A 19,114-nucleotide genomic window follows, 5' to 3' on the forward strand; every position below is an offset into this window, starting at 1 on the left:
AGTGCTGTGTCCTAATGAAGCACTAGAAAAAACCTACACAGTCATGGGGAGAATGTATAAACTCCTTATGGAAGGTGTGGGAATTGAACTCTGAAATTTGATGCCCCAAACTGTAATTGTGTCGCGCTAACCACTAAGCTACCATGGTGCCACATAGAGATATAGATAACATATACGTATACAGTGCCTATAAGAAGTATTCGCCCACCTTGGAAGTTTTCATGCTTTATTGTTTTACGGCATTGAATCACAGTTGATTTAATTTGGGTTTTTTGACACTGATCGACAGAAAAAGACTTCTGTGTCAAAGTGAAAACAGATCTCTAGAAAGTGATCTAAAAATTAATTACAAATATAAAACACAAGCTTGTTGATTGCATAAGTATTCATCCCCTTCAAGTTTGTATTTAGTAGATGCACCTTTGGCAGCAATTACAGCCCTGAGTCTGTGTGGATAGGTCTCTATCAGCTTTGCAGATCTAGACACTACAATTTTTCCCCATTCTTCTTTACAACACTGCTCAAGCTCTGTCAGACTGCATAGCGATCATGAATGAACTAGCTTTTTCAAATCCAGGCACAAATTCTCAATTGGATTGAGATCTGGACTCTGACTTGGCCACTCCAGGACATTAACTTTGTTGTTTTTAAGCCATTCCTGTGTAGCTTTGGCTTTATGCTTGTGATCATTGTCTTTCTGGAAAACACATCTTTTCCCAAATCACAGCTCCCTTGCAGACAGCATCAGGTTTACCTCCAGGATTTCTCTGTATTTTGCTGCATTCATTTTACCCTCTACCTTTAGATGCCTTCCAGGGCCTGCTGTAGTGAAGCATCTCCACAGCAGCCACCACCATGCTTCATGATAGGGATGGTGTGTTTTTGATTATGTGTGATCTTTGGCTTACACCAAACATAGCATTTAGTCTGATGGCCAAAAAACTCAATTTTGGTTTCATTAGATCATAGAACCTTCTTCCAGATCACTTCAGTCTCCCACATGCCTTCTGGCAAACTCTGGCTGAGATTTCATTTTAGTTTTTTAACAGTGGCTTACGCTTTGCTACTCTCCCATAAAGCTGCAACCGGTGAAACACCCAGGCAGCAGTCATCGTAGGCACAGTCCCCCATCTCACCCACTGAAACTTGTAACCCCTCCAGAGCTGTTATAGGTCCCTTGGTTGCCTCCCTCATTAGCCCCCTTCTTGCACCGTCACTCAGTTTTTGAGAACATCTTGCTGTCGACAGATTTACAGCTGTGCCATATTATTTCCATTTCCTGATGATTGATTTAACTGTACTGCAAGAGATATTCAGTGACTTGAAAACTTTCTTGGATTCATCTTTTGACTTGTGCCTTTCAATAACCTTTTTGCTGGTTGCTTGGAGTGTTCTTTTGTCTTCATGGTGTAGTTTTTGCCAGGATACTGACTCACCAGCGGTTGGACTTTCCAGATACAGATGTATTTTTGCTACGATCAACTGAAATGCCTTGACTGCTCTAATTATTTGACTTCTAAAAACCAACTGGCTGCACCAGTAATGATTTCATGTGTCATATTAAAGGGGGTGAATACTTAGGCAATCAATTGTTTTGTGTTTTATATTTGGAATTTATCTAGATCACTTTGTAGAGATCTGTTTTCTCTTTGACATGAAAGAGTCTTTTTCTGTTTGTTGGTGACAAAGATGTCAAATTAAATCCATTCCGATTCAATGTTATAAAACATGAAAAATTCCAAGGGGGGGAATGAATAATTATTATAGGCACTGTACATAGTATAGATGATATCTAGTTCATGGGTTAATGAACACTCTGAGACAGAAAAAGCATGATCAAAGAAATGAAATGAATGCTAGCATTGCATTTGCCTTCCTCATGACTGACTCAGCCTGCAAATTAGCCTTTAGGGAATCCTGTACAAGGATTCCCATGTCCCTTTGCATCAAAGATTTTTGAATGTTCTCTTTTATTTAGAAAATAGACACTTTTTCTACCAAAATGCATGACCATATACTTCCCAGCACCATGTACCATCTGCCACTTCCTTGCCCAACCTCATAATCTATCTAGTTCCTTTTGTAGCCTTTCTGCTGTCTCAAACTACCTGCCTCAAAACCCACCTACCTTCGTATTGTCCGTAAGCTTCACAGAGCCATCAATTCCGTCACCCAAATCATTGACATAAGGTAAAAAGAATCAGTCCCAAAACAGACCCCTGTGGAATGACACTAGTCACCACCAGCCAACTAGAAATGCTCTCTTTATTTCCATTCTTTGCCTCCTATCAGTCAGCCAATGCTCTATCCATACAGGTATCTCTCCTGTAATACCATGTGCTCAACTTGTTAAGCAGCCTCACGGGCAGCACCCTATCAAAGGCTTTCTGAAAATCCAAGTACACAACATCCTCCAATTCTCCTTTCTCTATCCTGCTTGTTGTTTCTTTAACAAATTCCAACTCATTTCTCAGGCAAAATTTTCCCTTGAGGAAACCATGCTGACTTCAGCCTATTTTATCACATGCCTCCAAGTACCCCGAAGCCATATCCTTAACAATCGACTCCAACATCCTCCCAACCACTGAGGTCAGACTAACTGGCATATAGTTTCATTTCTTCTGCTGCTCTCCCTTCTTGAAGAGTGGAGTGACATTTGCAATTTTCCTGTCCTCCCAAACCATGCTAGAATCCATTGATTATTGAAAGATCATTACTAATGCCTCCACAATCTCTTCAGACACCTCTTTCAGAACCATGGGGTGTAGACCTTCTGGTCCAGGTCATTTATCTACTTTCAAACCTATCAATTTTTAATGCACCTTCTCCCTAGTAATGGCAACTTCACTCTCTTCTGCTTCCTGACACTCTCGAACTTTCAGCATGCGCTCGTGTCTTCCGCAGTGAAGACTAATGCAAGATACATATTCAGTTCATCTGGAATTTCCTTATCTACTACCCCTCTAGAGGTCCAATATCTACTCACTTCTTTTTTACACTTTTACATATCTGAAGAAACTTTTGGTATCCTCTTTGATATTATTGGTCAGGTAACCTCCATATTCCTTTTCCTTTATGAATATTTAGTTGCTTTATTTTGGTTTATAAAGGCTTCCAAATCCTTTACTTTTTGATCTAGTATATGCCCTCTCTTTGGCTTTTATATTAGCTTTGAATTCTCTTGTCAGCTACAGTTGCATCACCCTGCCTTTAGAGTATTTCTTCTTCTGTCCAAGTTAACAATATTTAAGTACAGCATTGGCTGTTGCAACATTTTCCAATTTCCAAGCCTCTCTGAGCCGGAAGAGAAAGAAACAATACCAGATGATGATCTTCATGTATACTGTGCGCACCTGGATAAACTGCATGAAAATATGTCAGAGTGATTTTAGGATCTTCTCTCAGTCCAAATACCAGATTGGGTAATAAATCAATTCCTGAATACTCGTAATGAGGAATTGACAGGAAGGATGGAGGTAGAACTGGCCTCGCTACAAAATGACTTTGAGCTGAAGCCAAGGTTCAAAAAATCGTATCAAGATTTTTGGTTGTAGAAAGAAATCTCTGAATATCACAAGATATAGGAGCAGAATTAGGCCATTTGGCCCACTGAGTCTGCTTTGCTATTTTATCATGGCTGATTCAGTTTTCCTCTTGGCCCCAGTCTCCTGCCTTCTCCCCGTATCCCTTCATGCTCTGACCAGTCAGAAATTCTATCAAACTCTGCCTTAAATATACATAGACTTGGCCTCCACAGCAGCTTGTGGCAAAGAATTCCACAGATTCACCACTCTCTGGCTAGAGAAATTCCTCCTAACCTCCATACTAAAAGAATGCCCAATGTTGTCCTACACTGCAGAAAATAGGTCCAAATGTTGTTTATAACCTTTCCAATGTCATATTTAATGGAGTGCAGTTTCACTGCAGTCACTCAACTTCTTTCAAATCAATGAAACAGACTGCAAATTTCTGTACACGGGGATCTGAGACTCCTTAGCTTGATGTTGAAAAGCTCATATCACTGCACCAAGCCCATCCACCTCAGGAGAGGTGAAAAAGCAATGAAGTAGTAAATATTAGGACTACAAATGCATGCTCTAAATTTGTTGATGAAAATTGTGTTTTGGTTCAGCTTGGATCTCACAACCTGCCTATGGGTCGTAGGGGTGCTTGCATGTGTCTTGGGCTAGTGAGGCCTGGTGGCGCTCACCCCTCTCCAGGCCAGACCACAGCCAACATCCTCCAACTTGGCGGCTCGCCCTGATCTCGAACACGTGGCCATTGTAGTTCTTCGGGGAACTCATCCGCTCTGGCCGGTGACTTTGTCAACGAGGTCCTTTGCCCAGTGGTGCCATGTTAGCACCACCCCCTCACATCGTTTAGCCCGCCAGCTGAAGCAGTGTACCGGGATTTGCCACTTGGAGGCGGATGTAAGAGATTGAGGAGGTGGATGAGGACCCGCGATGTCCGTCCAACCTATGAGGTAGAGTGCAGCTGCCAGACGTCAAAGGCATCACCTCTATCCAGAGTCCCCTACACCCTAAAACTGTGTTTAAAGAAATAATTTTATTTGTAACTTTAAATAGATTTGAAGAACATTTGCAATTATTTTGTTACTGCTTTAAATTTTCAGTTTAACTGTGCATCATAAATCAAAATTCTTAGCTTTTATGTAATGGCCGGAAAAGGGAAGGAGGGCACTGTAGGTGTGGTCCGGGAGCCAGCGGGCTGGTAACCCAAAAACAGTTTGGGAACCATTGATTTAGCACAATTAGTTTGCCATTTATTGAAGGAATTTTTAAGCAAAATGGAGGAGAAATTTGTATTTGGATGTCAGTGTCAAATGTGTAAAAGATTGCTGGCTACTGGCTGAAATTAATGCCACTGAAAATGAGGGTCTGGTGCAAATTATAACCAAAATGCTCAATGGTGTTTATTACCAGCAGCTAGAATTCCTCCATTAGTTCTCCAGAGGTGGGGGAAAAAAAAACTTTAATTTATGAAGAAATGTAAGTCACTGTGGTGAAGAAAAGTGTTCAAAGTTTCTGATAACGCTGGGTGTTGGTCTTGATTCAGTTGCAGGCTGTGGGCTCAAGTCCCACTCAAGAGGATTGAAACTACAGTCAAAGCTGTATAAAATCCCATGGAGCTATTTTGAAAACTTGGAATCCTGGCCAATATTGGTGCCTCTGTTAACCAGCCAAAAATAAAGAGTCTATTATCAGCCATTCCAATGCATTTGGGAACTAGTAATGATGTGGATGGTGTCATTATTGATGCATATTCTTTCAGTGGTTGAAAGTAGAAGAAAATAGATATACAGTTTGCTGCAGTATTTCAGAAATATCTAATCCAAGAAAACTACCCTGATGTACTCAAGAAATATTTTGCCAACTCTGGAACTTCCCTTTCCAATACCACCATTTAGAGCGTGTGAAAATGCCGTGTTATTTTAAACATCCTATTCTAAACTCTCACTTTAAACAGTCATAAATATCACACAATCTTCCACTGTTTTTAGTTTTTTTTTGCTTTTAATAAGAAACTATGTGCATGGTTTATTGGCTATAAAATTATTCTGAAGCATAATGTAACTTCCTAAGCGGCTTTTGCTGCTCTCCAGCAGTAGATTTTGAGCAACGATCCCAGTTTATTTTATCAGCTGAGATTCATGTTAGAAATACTGCCATTGGGGTGTTCTTTGGCCTGGAGAAAAGGAATTTATTTTACTAACTCTGCTGTGCCAGACCAGTAGCATGATTTATATCTAAGAAAAAGCTGATCAGCTTTATTTTACATCCTCGTTAGTCCATTGATTTACTGAAGCCCGAATGAGAGCATATGAGAGTTTGTTATGTTCAACATTATGATTATTTTGTTTAGAGAGGCAGATATTCTTGGACACAATGGAAATAACTTTGCCTGCAATGCCTGTATTCTAGATGTAACTGACTTGGTGGGTACCTTGTTTATGCTTTACATTATATTTATAAAACATTCTCAAGAACCAACAGATGAATGAAAAGTAGATCAGAAGAAAGCTATTCATTGGTTGCCTGTTACTTCATTTTTCAATTCCTCTCATTTTGCATACAAATTGTGACATTGGAAAAAGGGCCACAGACCCTATTTTCTGCTATTGGATGTGCAAGTCCAGATGCACAAACCATCAGCATCAACTCTTTGAGGAAGTTTTCTAGCCAGGGTCATTGGTTTATCTTGATTTGATCAATTGTCAACCTCTTAGATTGCAGCACATGAATTTAACCGAGATTGATGGTCAATCTTCTGTCAAATGTTGTGACCCTTTTGAAGCTGGAAGCAGTGAAAAATGAGAAAGGGGTGCCCTGACATTCCTTCACTATAATTTCTACCACTACCTCCTCCCAGTTTTCCTAGCTAGCACTTTCACTGGTGTATCTAGGTCTCTGCAGTTTCTTTCCCATCTCTGCAATCATCCTCAGCATCCCTGTAACCATAGCATTTTTGTCCTGTATTGCACCAGTTCCTTGCCCAGTACAATTTCCTTCCATCCCTGTTTCTGCACTCAACTGCCTACAGATCTTTTTGCACTGACCATTAACTTGTACATTTTTCAAAAAAGTTCAAGCTAATGCTGTGGTAATCGATAAGAAAACTGGGTAATTTTTTGCGGGTGGATGGTTGGTGGTACAGATCTTCCATGGGTAATGAATAGGACCTCTTTTTGTCATGCTCCAGATTGGGGTCCCTTTAAATTTAGCTTGTTTATGTTACGATCCGGACTGTTGATTCCCTGTTTTCCCATGTCCCTCGACTTTGGTGATTAGAGGCAATTAACACTCGGCTGAACCGGTAGTTTATAGTCTTTGGTTTTCAGCCGTTCAGGGTGGGAGCGTCTGCAAAGTCACGGCGGGCCAATGTCATCTGGCCGGAGCAAGACTTGTCTCCGCCCGAAGCAAGTGTCACTAATTCGCCTTTCCTCACCGGAGCAACCCTGTCCAGTTACCTCGCCAAAGCGAGCCTGCAAAGTTTCCTCTTCAAGGTGGGTCCATCAGTTAACCCGCCGGAGAGAATCTAGAGCCGCTTTCTACTGTTCCCGGGCTGAGTCGAGAGCTCACCACTTCCCGGAGACTCCAAGTCAAGTCCTGGCTCTAGGTGGCATTCAAGTACCATGTCAAGTCCTGGCTCTGGGTGGCATTCAAGTACCATGTCAAGTCCTGGCCCTGGCGGCGTTCAAGTACCATGTCAAGTCCTGGCCCTGGCGGCGTTCAAGTACCATGTCAAGTCCTGTCCCTGGTGGTTTCCCAGTTCTGAGTCCAGTCCTGGCCCTGGCGGTCTGTGATTCCTGTCCTACCCCCTTGTCTGAGTCCCTTCTCTGCCCCTTTCACCTCTGGCCCTCATCTGCAGCCCCCGCCTGCACTTCGGTCTAGTTCCATTACCGGAGCTAGATAGGTACTGTCTGGTGTTCATTCATGCTGGTCTTGTCTTGTCTTGTCCTTGCCTCCGGGGGTAAGTCAGGCCATCTTGCCATTGCCCCGCAGGGAGTCACGTCTTGTCTTGTCCTCGCCTCTGTGGGGTACGTCAGGCCGTCTTGCCGTTGCCCCACGGAGGGTCATGTTCTGTCTTGTCTTGTCTTCGCCTCCATGGGGTAAGCCAGGCCATCTTGCCGTTGCCCCGCAGAGGGTCAAGAGTCCCGGCCCTATGTCCTGTACCCAAGGAGGAGTCCCAACTCTGTGCTCTGTGTATGTGTCCATGGTTCCATGTACCTGCTCTCCTGAGACCGAGGCTCTGTGTTCCCATGTTCCTCCTTTCCCTAGCCCATGTCATGTCCTTGCCTGGTTCTGGGGTCCGAGCCCAAGGCAAGACCCAGGTACTGGGTCCTTGCCCAGTCTCGGGCTCGGAGTCCATACCCTAGCCTCTTCATGTCTCCTCTAGTTCTGGGAGCCGATTCTGAGTCCAAGCCCAGACCCTTGGTCCCAGCCTAGTCGTAGTCCTGAGTCCTTGTCCAGTTCGCTGTTTCCTGCTCGTGCCTTGCTCTCCTGGTATCGAACAATAAACTAAATCTAAGTAACCTCACAAGATGTGTCTTGCCTTTGGGTCCACCCTTGCTCCCAATGCCCTGCCATTGTGACACTTTTGCGCATTCCACAAGCTGAAATTTGTCTGCTAGTTTGACAAGACACATATGTCACTATGGTAACATTACTTCCTCAATATTGCAGAAAATGTCAAGAAAAGCGCAGAAGAAAGTTAAATCTTTACAAAAAATGGAAGGTGGCAAAGTTTGTAAGAATGAGTGTAGTGTATGCACATTATTTGCCTCCTGATTTTAACAATATTAGGGGAGCTTGATCATATCTAGCAGGGTCCATAAGTCACAGATTTATAACCTTGGAACAGACTATATTATTGACACAAGCATTGGTACTGCTAGGAGGGTGCTACAAGTAAATCCTATTGACTGAAAGCAATCAAGCATGTGCAAGATAGGAAATAAAAGGGAGAGTGTGGAGACAGTACTTTGAAATGATGAAAAAACCATACACTACTACTCTTTCCTTGATCACCTGACTCAAATCCTAAAGTCCAGGCTATATGTTAATATTCTTATCGAACATTTTGAGGTTGAATTGGATCAGTTTGCGCCATGTTGGTCTGGTTCAGTACTATCCAATTTGATAAGATTTCCTTCAATCTAGAAATGCGAACCTCTAAGTGTATTATTTATATATGGTACGCTTCTATTTGCAAACACTTCTGCCTGACACTAGATGAATAACAGTGAATTTAGTGACATACTTTCAGAGGGCTATTTTGAAGCCAAGAATCTCGAAGTAGTTTGTATCAATAGGGTGTAACTGATTACAGTTTCTCACACTATGACATTTTTGGGTTTTTCTTTGTTTGTATTTAGTTGAATTTATTTTCAGTTAAGTGTTTCAGACCTCAAACTGATCTTTGGCATGTTGATGATGGAAGGGAATGGGAAATGTACTTAGTGAGGTCAGTTTCAGATTGGCCAAGACGAGCTCAGGGTTTAATTTTATAACAATCGGACTCAAAAGAAAAGCAGGTGATTGTAGAGGCTTGCGTGGCACAATCAAAAACACAAAATAAGAGTTGCGTAAAGTTAAAATTTAAACTGAAGGACATCCCATCTGAAAGTCAAAGCATATTGACATTTAAATATTTATCTATGTCCCTTTGCTGCCGGAGTTATAGGGTTTCAAGGAATAGCAATATCACTTGTCATGCATGTGTAAGATACCTGAAATTGTGTGCACTGAAGGTTTACTTTTTTTTAAACATTTAAATATGATGCAAATGTTATGAAGGATGCTTGGGGAGGGAAGTGGCACCTTTTTAAATGCAGCTGTGATTCTTGAATGCCAAGTTTTCTAATTGTTTCCTTAAGCACCCATGAGTAAAATCTTGAAATGGTAGAGTAAGAATTTCTCCGTACTGCCATTGAAGGTATCTTATCCCCTAATGGCTCACCTGGTATATATTTCTTTAAAAGCATACAATGCAATCTTTTATAATCTGCTCCAGGAGATCTTCTGTTTTTAATTTCTCCCCTCCTGCTTCCATTTTCCAAAAGACTAATTATAACTGATTTTATAGTAAAGTCAAAATGTGGAGAAAAATCTGCACCATAAACTGCACTGACGATAACTGCAGTTCATTTGATGCCTACTCTGAAGTGTGGAAATGGAGGCCTCTGGGAAAAGAGCTATGACTGCATGAACCGTGGCATTAGTAACTCTGGGATCAAAATATGTAGCCGCCTTGTGGTTGTAACATTAAGACAAATGAAGGCTTTAAATTCAAAAATTTGAATTGTCTGAACATGGGACAAAGGAATTTTTCTTGAAAGAGCTCTAACTGAATTTTAACAAAATAAATTTTTAAAAGTCTTGCATGTGACCTTCCTTATGCCTTTTGAAGTGCGTTCCTTTGAAGAAAGCTTGCTCAACTGAACTGTGAGTCACAGAATGATTCAACCATGTTCCTGCCACGTTTTCGCACAGAAGAGATTTATTAGATAAAAGATCTTAGTTTTGGTTTAAAATATATTCTCTTTGAATTCTGTGGTCTCCATTCAGTGGCAGATTAAATAATTGTAATCCACATGGACTTCACTAAGAATTTTCAAACATGAAATATATTTTTCCAACTTCTCTGCCAATTCCATCGGGTGAAATTGCTAGTCAAACCCCTTTTGACTTTGCCAACATGTTTTTTTTCTACTTTTTAGCTAAATAGTCTAATGTTTTCTTTAAATTGAAATGCTAGTATAATGGTTAAAACTGTTGTCCTGATGTGGGATTTTGGAAGAAGGACTGAAGGCTTGGTGCTTTAGTCAGTCAGTGGGTCTGTTTCTGACTACAGTTGTTGGCAGATAGACATTGAACTTAGATTGTAGCTCCAGACATCAGATACCTAGTTGAGATCAATGTTTTCTTAACCTCTTGTATTTGTTAAACTTGATTTAAACAATGGATGCTGTGATGGTTCTTACAGAAAAAAAAATTCTTTCTCCCTAAAATAAAATATCTTCTTCCTCTCTGCTCTCACTTCTTGTTTTGCCATAAGCCATTTGTCAAAAACTTGTGGATGAAAAGGATCTCTGGCAGTTTGCTGCTGCTCTTTTAGAATAGTAGCAACTGAAGCATATGCTGGAGCAGGCAGTTTACCAAGATATGAACCTGGTAGCCAGTTCAGCTTTCTCCTTTCATGTGCAGTATATTCCAGTTAATTAGGCCATCAGTTAATTGAGACAGCCGCTTATTTGGGGCAACACTTAAAGAACAAAAATTAATTGAGAAAATAGCCAGTATTCCCTTTGTTGATTTGGAACACTATGCAACTTAATTGGGACAGGAGACTGTTGCCAAAGAAGTTCTAATTAGCAATAGTGGAGTGCAGTTGTGTGGCCATTTGATACCACACAATGCTTGGAGCGAGCTGTTTTTAAACAGCATTAGCTGTGTGTGTTTGTGTTCAAAAAGCAGTGATTTTTGTCACTGACAGTTGGTAGAAATAAACAGTAAGACAATTCAGAACTATTCTTCTCACTGTTGCTTAAAGCATTCTGGATTAGAGATGACAGAAATGGCCAGGAGTGAAAATGAAATGATTTCGCTACTTCAGCAAATTGGGAACTTTGAAATATTTGGTATCGACCATCATCCCTGAATGTTACAATGAAAACAAAAATTTGGAGGATGCAATTGCCAAAAGCATTGTATGAAGGAAGTCCATTATCTGCACTAGGTGTCTGCACTGATTTTGTTAAATTATAGTCAATCAAAAGAACATGGCAGCATACGCTGGATTGAATTCCCCTGTTGATAACTATTAGGAGCCAAACATGGTTTTATAGTACTGTAAAGGTATTTGGTCGTGTTCTAATTTGTTCTCTATTTCATTTAAATTCACGAATTGTTACTCAGTTAAACAGTCATTTTTTTTTATACATTTTTAACTATTTCCATGAAATTTCGGCTACAAGCATTTCAAAAAATGTCTTGCAGAAACTAGAATTTAGATTTTTGCATAAAGACAGCAAGATGGTACTATTTTCCTCAGTATTTCAAATGAATTTTTCTCTTTAACAGTTAATCCCATGAGGCTCCCAAAATTCGGTAGAAATTTCAGAAACAGATAATGAATATTTAAGAAGTAGTCACGTAAGGTTTGTGGAGGATGTGCTGGAACTAGCCCATGCAAAACTGCAATATCTCAATTTTTTTTGTTCAATTATCAACGGCCCTGCTCATAAGTGATTTAAAATCTTTAGAGCAAGGGAAGAATATGCTGGCTAGTTCCATTCTCAACTATTTCTCCTTGGCTTTACAGTTCACATACTTCCTCCTCCCTTAAATATCATCTCACTTCCTTAACAATTGAATCTGCTTCCTCCAGCCTTTCAGAGAATGGATCGCAGCTCATGCCCACTCAACACATGAACAATTTTCCCTCATGTCACTCCTAGTTCCTTTGATGACCCCTTCTTTATCCTCAGATTCTGAACTCTTTCACAAGTAGGGTAATTTCTTACTGTGTCCAAGGAGGTTGTTATGTGCTACCAGAGGTGGTAGTGTAAGCATTCCAGTGTTTTTGGATAAATCCACGGGGAATGGAGGGATGTGGATAATGTGCTGGAGGAAGGGGTTAGTTTTGGTGCTGGCAACATGGCTGCACTTGCAGGCTGCCCCCAGCCAATCCTCACACCATATTGGTCATTGACACAAACACATTTCACCCTATGTTTCAATATTTCAATGTACAAACGATGCCGATCTTTTGTTTTTATCTTTAACTTGGCATTCTATTTGGCATGGACATCATGGGTTGCAGGGTTTCTTCCTGTGCTGTACTGTTCTATGTTCAATTCTCTGTGTCTTTGTAATTATGTGGAGTATACATTAACTCACTTGGACATGGAGCTTTATTCTGGCAGTTAAGTGTCTTATCTGAGCAGAAATTTGGTGCATGCAATGGTTAACTTAGCAACATTTGACATGGCTCTGATTGTAAGATTTGATGGAGTTGTATAATAGAAACATAGAAAACCTACAGCACAATACAGGCCCTTCGGCCCACAGAGTTGCGCCAAACTTGTCCCTACTTTAGAAATTACTAGGGTTACCCATAGTCCCCTATTTTTCTAAGCTCCATCTACCTACCCAAAAGTCTCTTAAAAGACCCTATCGTATCTGCCTCCACCACCGTTGCCGGCAGCCCATTCCACGCACTCGCCACTCTCTGCGTAGTAAAAAAATAACTTACCCCTGACATCTCATCTGTACCTGCTCCCAAGCACCTTAAACCTGTTCCCTCTTGTGGCAGCCATTTCAGCCCTGGGGAAAAACCCTCTGACTATCCACACGATCAATGCCTCTCATCATCTTACACACCTCTATCAGGTCACCTCTGATCCTCCATCGCTCCAAGGAGAAAAGGCCAAGTTCATTCAACGTGTTTTCATAGGCATGCTTCCCAGTCCAGGCAACATCCTTGTAAATCTCCTCTGCACCCTTTCTATGGTTTCCACATCCTTCCTGTAGTGGGTAACCAGAACTGAGCACAGTACTCCAAGTGGGGTCTGACCAGGGTCCTATATAGCTGCAACATTACCTCTCGGCTCCTAATCTCAATTCCACGATTAATGAAGGCCAATACACCGTATGTCTTAACCACAGAGTCAACCTGCATAGCTGCTTTGAGCGTCCAATTTTCTCGGACCCCAAGATCCCTCTGATCCTCCACACTGCCAAGAGTCTTACCATTAATGCTATATTCTGCCATCGTATTTGACCTACCAAAATGAACCACTTCACACTTTTCTGGGTTGAACTCCATCTACCACTTCTCAGCCCAGTTTTGCATCCTATCAATGTCCCGCTGTAACCTCGGATAGCCCTCCACACTATCCACAACACCCCCAACCTTTGTGTCATCAGCAAACTTACTAACCCATTCCTCCACTTCCTCATCCAGGTCATTTATAAAAATCACGACGAGGAGGGGTCCCAGAACAGATCCCTGAGGCACACCACTGGTCACCAACCTCCATGCAGAATATGACCCATCTACAACCACTCTTTACCTCCTGTGGGCAAGCCAGTTCTGGATCTACAAAGCAAGGTCCCTTGGATCCCATGCCTCCTTACTTTCTCAATAAGCCTTGCATGGGGTACCTTATCAAATGCCTTGCTGAAATCCATATACACTACATCTACTGCTCTACCTTCATCAATGCAATTAGTCACATCCTCAAAAAATTCAGTCAGGCTCGTAAGGCATGACCTGTCTTTGACAAAGCCATGCTGACTATTCCTAATCATAGTATGTTGTTCCTACCTAACAATTCCTCTCTCATTCATTCATTTAGAAGCCTATGTGCTGCTCGAGTTATGTCTAATGTGAGGAGACTTCACCACTTCACACCTGACAGTCCAGGTGCAAGAGAATGCTTCCATTTGTGGAGTCTTGGGCACAAACTCTTTGCCCTTGACAAAGCCATGTTGACTATTCCTAATCATATTATACCTCTCCAAATGTTCATAAATTCTGCCTGTCAGGATCTTCTCCATCAAATAACCAACCACTGAAATAAGACTCACTGGTCTATAGTTTCCTGGTCTATCTCTACTCCCTTTCTTGAATAAGGGAACAACATCCACAACCCTCCAACCCTTCGGAACATCTCCTGTCCCCATTGATGATACAAAGATCATCGCCAGGGGATCAGCAATCTTCTCCCTCACTTCCCACAGTAGCCTGGGGTACATCCCATTTGGTCCTGGCGACTTATCCAAGTTGATCCTTTCCAAAAGCTCCAGCACATCCTCTTTCTTAATATCTACATGCTCAAGCTTTTCAGTCTGCTGCAAGTCACCCCTACAATCACCAAGATCCTTTTCCATAGTGAATACTGAAGTAAAGTATTCATTGAGTACCTCTGCTATTTCCTTCTGTTCCATACACACTTTCCCACTGAGAATATAACAATTATCTTGGTAGTTACATAACAGCTAAAACACTCAGGCCACGAGACAATGCATGCATACCACAGAGAAATAACTAACAGCTCCGTCTAGCATATCTTTATCTCTGTAAAATTCTTGTAATTTGTTAATTCTTTTTTTCTTCATGGGAATTCTGCTTTCTCTTAGTTTTGCTTTTTAATAAATTTAATTTTTCTCTCAACCACATTTATGTTCTCTGCTTTGGATGGAAAACTTTGATCTCGAACTTCCCACCGGTCTCAGGACATGATACTGCACTAGCAATCTAAAACTTAGCCATTTATGCCATCTGTCCAGCCAAGGAATGAAGAATTTAACCAGTAAATCACAAGTGATTCTTATAGCATGGGAAGTAAACCCTAGAACAATTCAGTTCAAAATTTAACTGGCTCTACAAGACCTTTACACATTCTTGTGTCATTGCTTCCTGTGGCACATTGTTTGCACTTAGTTCTATGACCTTGCCTTGGTTAGTCTTGTATCCTGGTTGAAGGAACCATATGCTGTTCTGAAATTTCAACCTTGGTACTCAATTAACCTTAATTGTGATGAATTGTAATTCCTTGTGCCAGCTTTCATGGAGGATTATGGAATCCATGTTGCTGATTATCTTCATAATACAGAGGTTTGTGTTTCAGTAGATAAGCATTTTGCATTTTTTGGACTGAGTTTATAATAGAAAGTAAACTGTTTCTACAGTATTTTTTTGTGAAAATCTAACAGTAGCAGAGTTGAAGCAATGGATAGTTTCATGTGCCTTTCTTTGCAGCCATCTAAAGCATAATACATCGGAGCAAAATTAGACCATTCGATTAATTGGCTCATCATGTCTGCTCCATCATTCCATCATGGCTGATTTATTATCCCTCTCAGCCCCTTTCTCCAGCCTTTTCCTTGTAATCTTTGCTTGCACTAATCAAGAACCCGTCAAACTTTTCTTTAAATTAACTGATTCAGCCAGTGTTTGTCACTTGGAAAGGGAAATTTACGAGAAAGATATTCCTCTTTTATTGTCAACTTCAACTTTTAAAATTCTGAATATCCTAAGTTTGAGTTGAGGAATCCTGGTGAGAAATTTATAACCATTTTGATGGTTAAACCAGTTTGAATACTTTCAATATGATATATCCCTGAATCATTGTAAATACATTGGCAATGATTTAGATTTTTTAACATGCTCAGATCATTGGGACCTTTTTGCTATTAAGAGATAAATAACATTTGATAAATCAGGGGAGGATAGGAGGTGAACAATGTTGGGGAGATGGATTAATTGACGTTTTGATCATGTGTTTTATCGTTTTTGTTAGGACTCACAAGGACTAGTAGTGGAAAATTGAGAAGAACTGCTGATGTCACCAATCCAGGTAAGTAACCACATGATCAGTAATGTTATATGGAGAAAAAAGCCTGGATCAAAGTTTACGTAAAACTGCATGGAATATACTGCGTGGCAATAGCAATTCAGCCAATGCTTGTGTTTCATATTAAGCTTCCATTTATCCATCCTTGTCTAATCCCACCAGTATTCTCCTTTCTCCATCACTGTGCAAAAGTAATAGGCACATGTTAAAAAAAATCTGCAAGACAAAGACGCTTGCAAATATAATGAGATGAAAATTTTATAAACATCAAAAAATACAATAAAGAGCAGTAAAGATTAAAAAAAAATCAATATTTGGTGTGATTATCCTTTGCCTTTAAAATTGCGTCAATTCTCATGGATATATTGTGGTGCTGTTTAATCCGAAAGTCGGCTGCTAGGTTGTTGCAAGCATCTTGGAGAGCTTGCCACAATTCTTCTGCAGACTTTGGCTGTCTTACTTGCTTGTGTCTCTCCAGGTAATCCCAGATGGTCTCAATGATGTTGAGATCAGGGTTCTCTGGAGAACATGCCATCTGCAACCATATTTTTTTTAAAGTGTGTGCCAAAGACTTTTGCACTTTATTGTCTGTAGCTTGCCTAAAAGCATGTGTGCTATTTGACAACACAAGAGATTGCAGATGTTGTAATTTGGAGCAATAAGCAAACTGCTGGAAGAACATGGTGGGCCAGGCAGTATCAATAAATGGAAATGGACAACTAGCATTTCTGGTCAAGAATCTGCACCTGGAGCAAGTGACCTTTGGACTCCCATTGACCATTGGAAGGTTGGAAGAGCAACACCTGATATTCTGTCTGGGTAACCTCCAACCTGATGGCATGAACATCAATTTCTGAAACTTCTGGTAATTGCCCCACACCCTCCTTCTCCATTTTCCCCCATTCCTGTTTCCCTCTCTCACTTTATCTTCTTACCTGCCCATTACCTCCCTCTGGTGTGTCTCCCGCTTCACTTTCTTCCATGGTCTTTTACCCTTTCCTATCAGATTCCCCCTTCTTCAGCCCTTTATCTCTTTCACCAATCAATTTCCCAGCTCTTTACTTCACCTCTCCCCCTCTCCTGGTTTCACCTATCACCTACCACCTTGTACTTCTCCGCTCCCCCACCTTCTTGCTCTGACTTCTCATCTTTCTACGCCCCAGTCCTGATGAAGGGCCTAGGCCTGAAACATCTAATGTTTACTCTTTTCCATAGATGCTGCCAGACCTGCTGAGTTCCTCCAGCATTTTGTTTGTGTTGATTGGATTCTCATATTTGATTTTTGGTTGACAATTGTGTATTAATTATGTATTTTCACAACACATACTAATGTAATATTGGTGTTATATTATTCTCCACATCTGAATCAATGGATTCTGAACCAATTATTGCACATATTGCACCTTTATTAATATTATGCTGTATTTTTGTGGGGGGTCGGGAAGTGATTCTAAGATTGCAGTGATGTGGAGTTCAGTGCAGTTTGCAGAATTCTCTCACGGTACTTAATCTAGTTTCCTTTTATTTGAGAGTTAATTTGTAATATTGATTGAAAACAATTCCTTCCTTACTGGTATGAATGAGTATACTGTCACAGCAGAATTAAATATAGTCCAATTCCATAACGAAAACAATGAGATAGAAAAACAGGAGAAGGATTTCAAGCATGGCTGATCAAGGAAGCTGATTATAATCATCAGTAAGCTTGTCTGCTTGGGCACAGTTTATTATGAGGACAAGAAAAACATTATAAAATGCACAGATATTAATAATTTTGGAGTAATATTGAACGTATGAGCAACATGTTAACACTCCATTACACTGATTCAATAGGATTGCCTACTTTGCACAATTAATCGTGAGCAATTTAAATACTGTTAGCTATTTGTCTTTTTACTGAATCACTTTGTTAAGATCTTTCCTGTTTGCATATGCCAAAGTAATATAGGACCAGAGAGAATGTTTTTATCTGTTGTGGCAGTTCCAGAGATCACAACTTGGGAGTTCTGACCAGCAACCAATCGTGAGATCAGAAGCTTGAGAGGAGGGAACTTCACTCGGGTCCTCTGACCAAGTATAGAAGAGCAGCAACTCGTGGCAGTATGTTTGGAGCTCTGGCCAGCAACCAATCAGAATTTGAGATTGATGAGCAAGAACAACATCAAGGAACGCAGGGCAAGCATGGCGGCCATCTTTGGAGTGGAGAAAGTGGAGTGATACTTTTGAGGCTTTAGCTCTTCAAGGCTCCAGTCAGAGAGGGGAGAAACCAAAAGTTTTAGGTAGTTTTTTTTTCCCTTCTCTCCTCTTTACATTTTCTCAGTTAACACAGTGGAGATGCAGACAGGATAGCTGAATATTCCTCTTGCAGGACGTGGGAAGGTAGGGGGTCCTTCAGTGTCCCTGATGACTACAGCTGCGAGGTGCATCCAGCTGCAGTTCCTAACAATCTGTGTTAAGGAGTTGGAGCTGGAATGGGATGAACTCCGGATCATTCGGGAGGCAGAGGGAGTGATAGATAGAACCCAAGGTGCAAGACATGGGAAACTGGGTGACCATCAGGAAAGAGAAAGGGGTTAAGGAAACCAGTGCAGAGTATCCCTGAGGCCATCCCCCCCCAAAAAATGGGTATATCACTTTGGATACTGTTGGGGGAAATGATCTAGCGGAGGAAAGTCACAGCGGTCGGGTCCCTTGCACTGAGTCTGGCTCTGTGACTCAGAAGGGAATGTGGAAGAAGATGAACACTGTGGTGATGAGGGATGCATTAGTTAGGGGAACAGAAAGGAGGTTCTGTGGGCCAGAACAAGATTCCTGGATGGCATGTTGCCTCCTGCGTACCAGGGTCCGGGACATCTTGTACCAGGCCTCGGTATTCTCAAGTAGGAAGGTGAACAACCAGAGATCATGGTCCATGTAGGTTCCAATGATATGGGTTGGGCAAATGAGGTTCTGCAGAGGGAGTTCAGTGAGTTAGATGTTAAACTAAAAAGCAGTACCTCCAGGGTTGTGATTTCAAGACTGTTACCTGTGCTATGAAGGGAGGCTACACTGCCTGTGCTAGAGAGGCCAGACCCAGGATCAGTATATAGTTTAACACATGGCTAAGGAGTTGGTGCAGGAGGGAATGCATAAGATTTTTGGATCATGTGTGCTCTATTCCAGGGAAGGTGGAACCTGTACAGAAGGGACAGTTTACATCTGAACTAGAGAGGGGACTAATATCCTAGTGGG

The 19,114-nt window shown here is 41.2% G+C and overlaps 1 protein-coding gene across 1 annotated transcript in view; it reads left to right on the forward strand.

Annotated features, from left to right (window-relative positions):
- Nucleotides 1–19,114, forward strand: part of septin9a (septin 9a) — a 334,059-nt gene that overhangs the window by 45,989 nt on the left and 268,956 nt on the right. Inside the window, exon 2 of the mRNA XM_072242669.1 lies at nt 15,830–15,886. Within this exon, the coding sequence (XP_072098770.1) occupies nt 15,830–15,886 (57 nt within the window). The remainder of the gene's footprint in view (nt 1–15,829; nt 15,887–19,114) is intronic.

Source organism: Mobula birostris, chromosome 24, assembly GCF_030028105.1.
Source record: "Mobula birostris isolate sMobBir1 chromosome 24, sMobBir1.hap1, whole genome shotgun sequence".
In the NCBI taxonomy this organism is placed as follows: Eukaryota; Metazoa; Chordata; class Chondrichthyes; order Myliobatiformes; family Myliobatidae; genus Mobula; species Mobula birostris.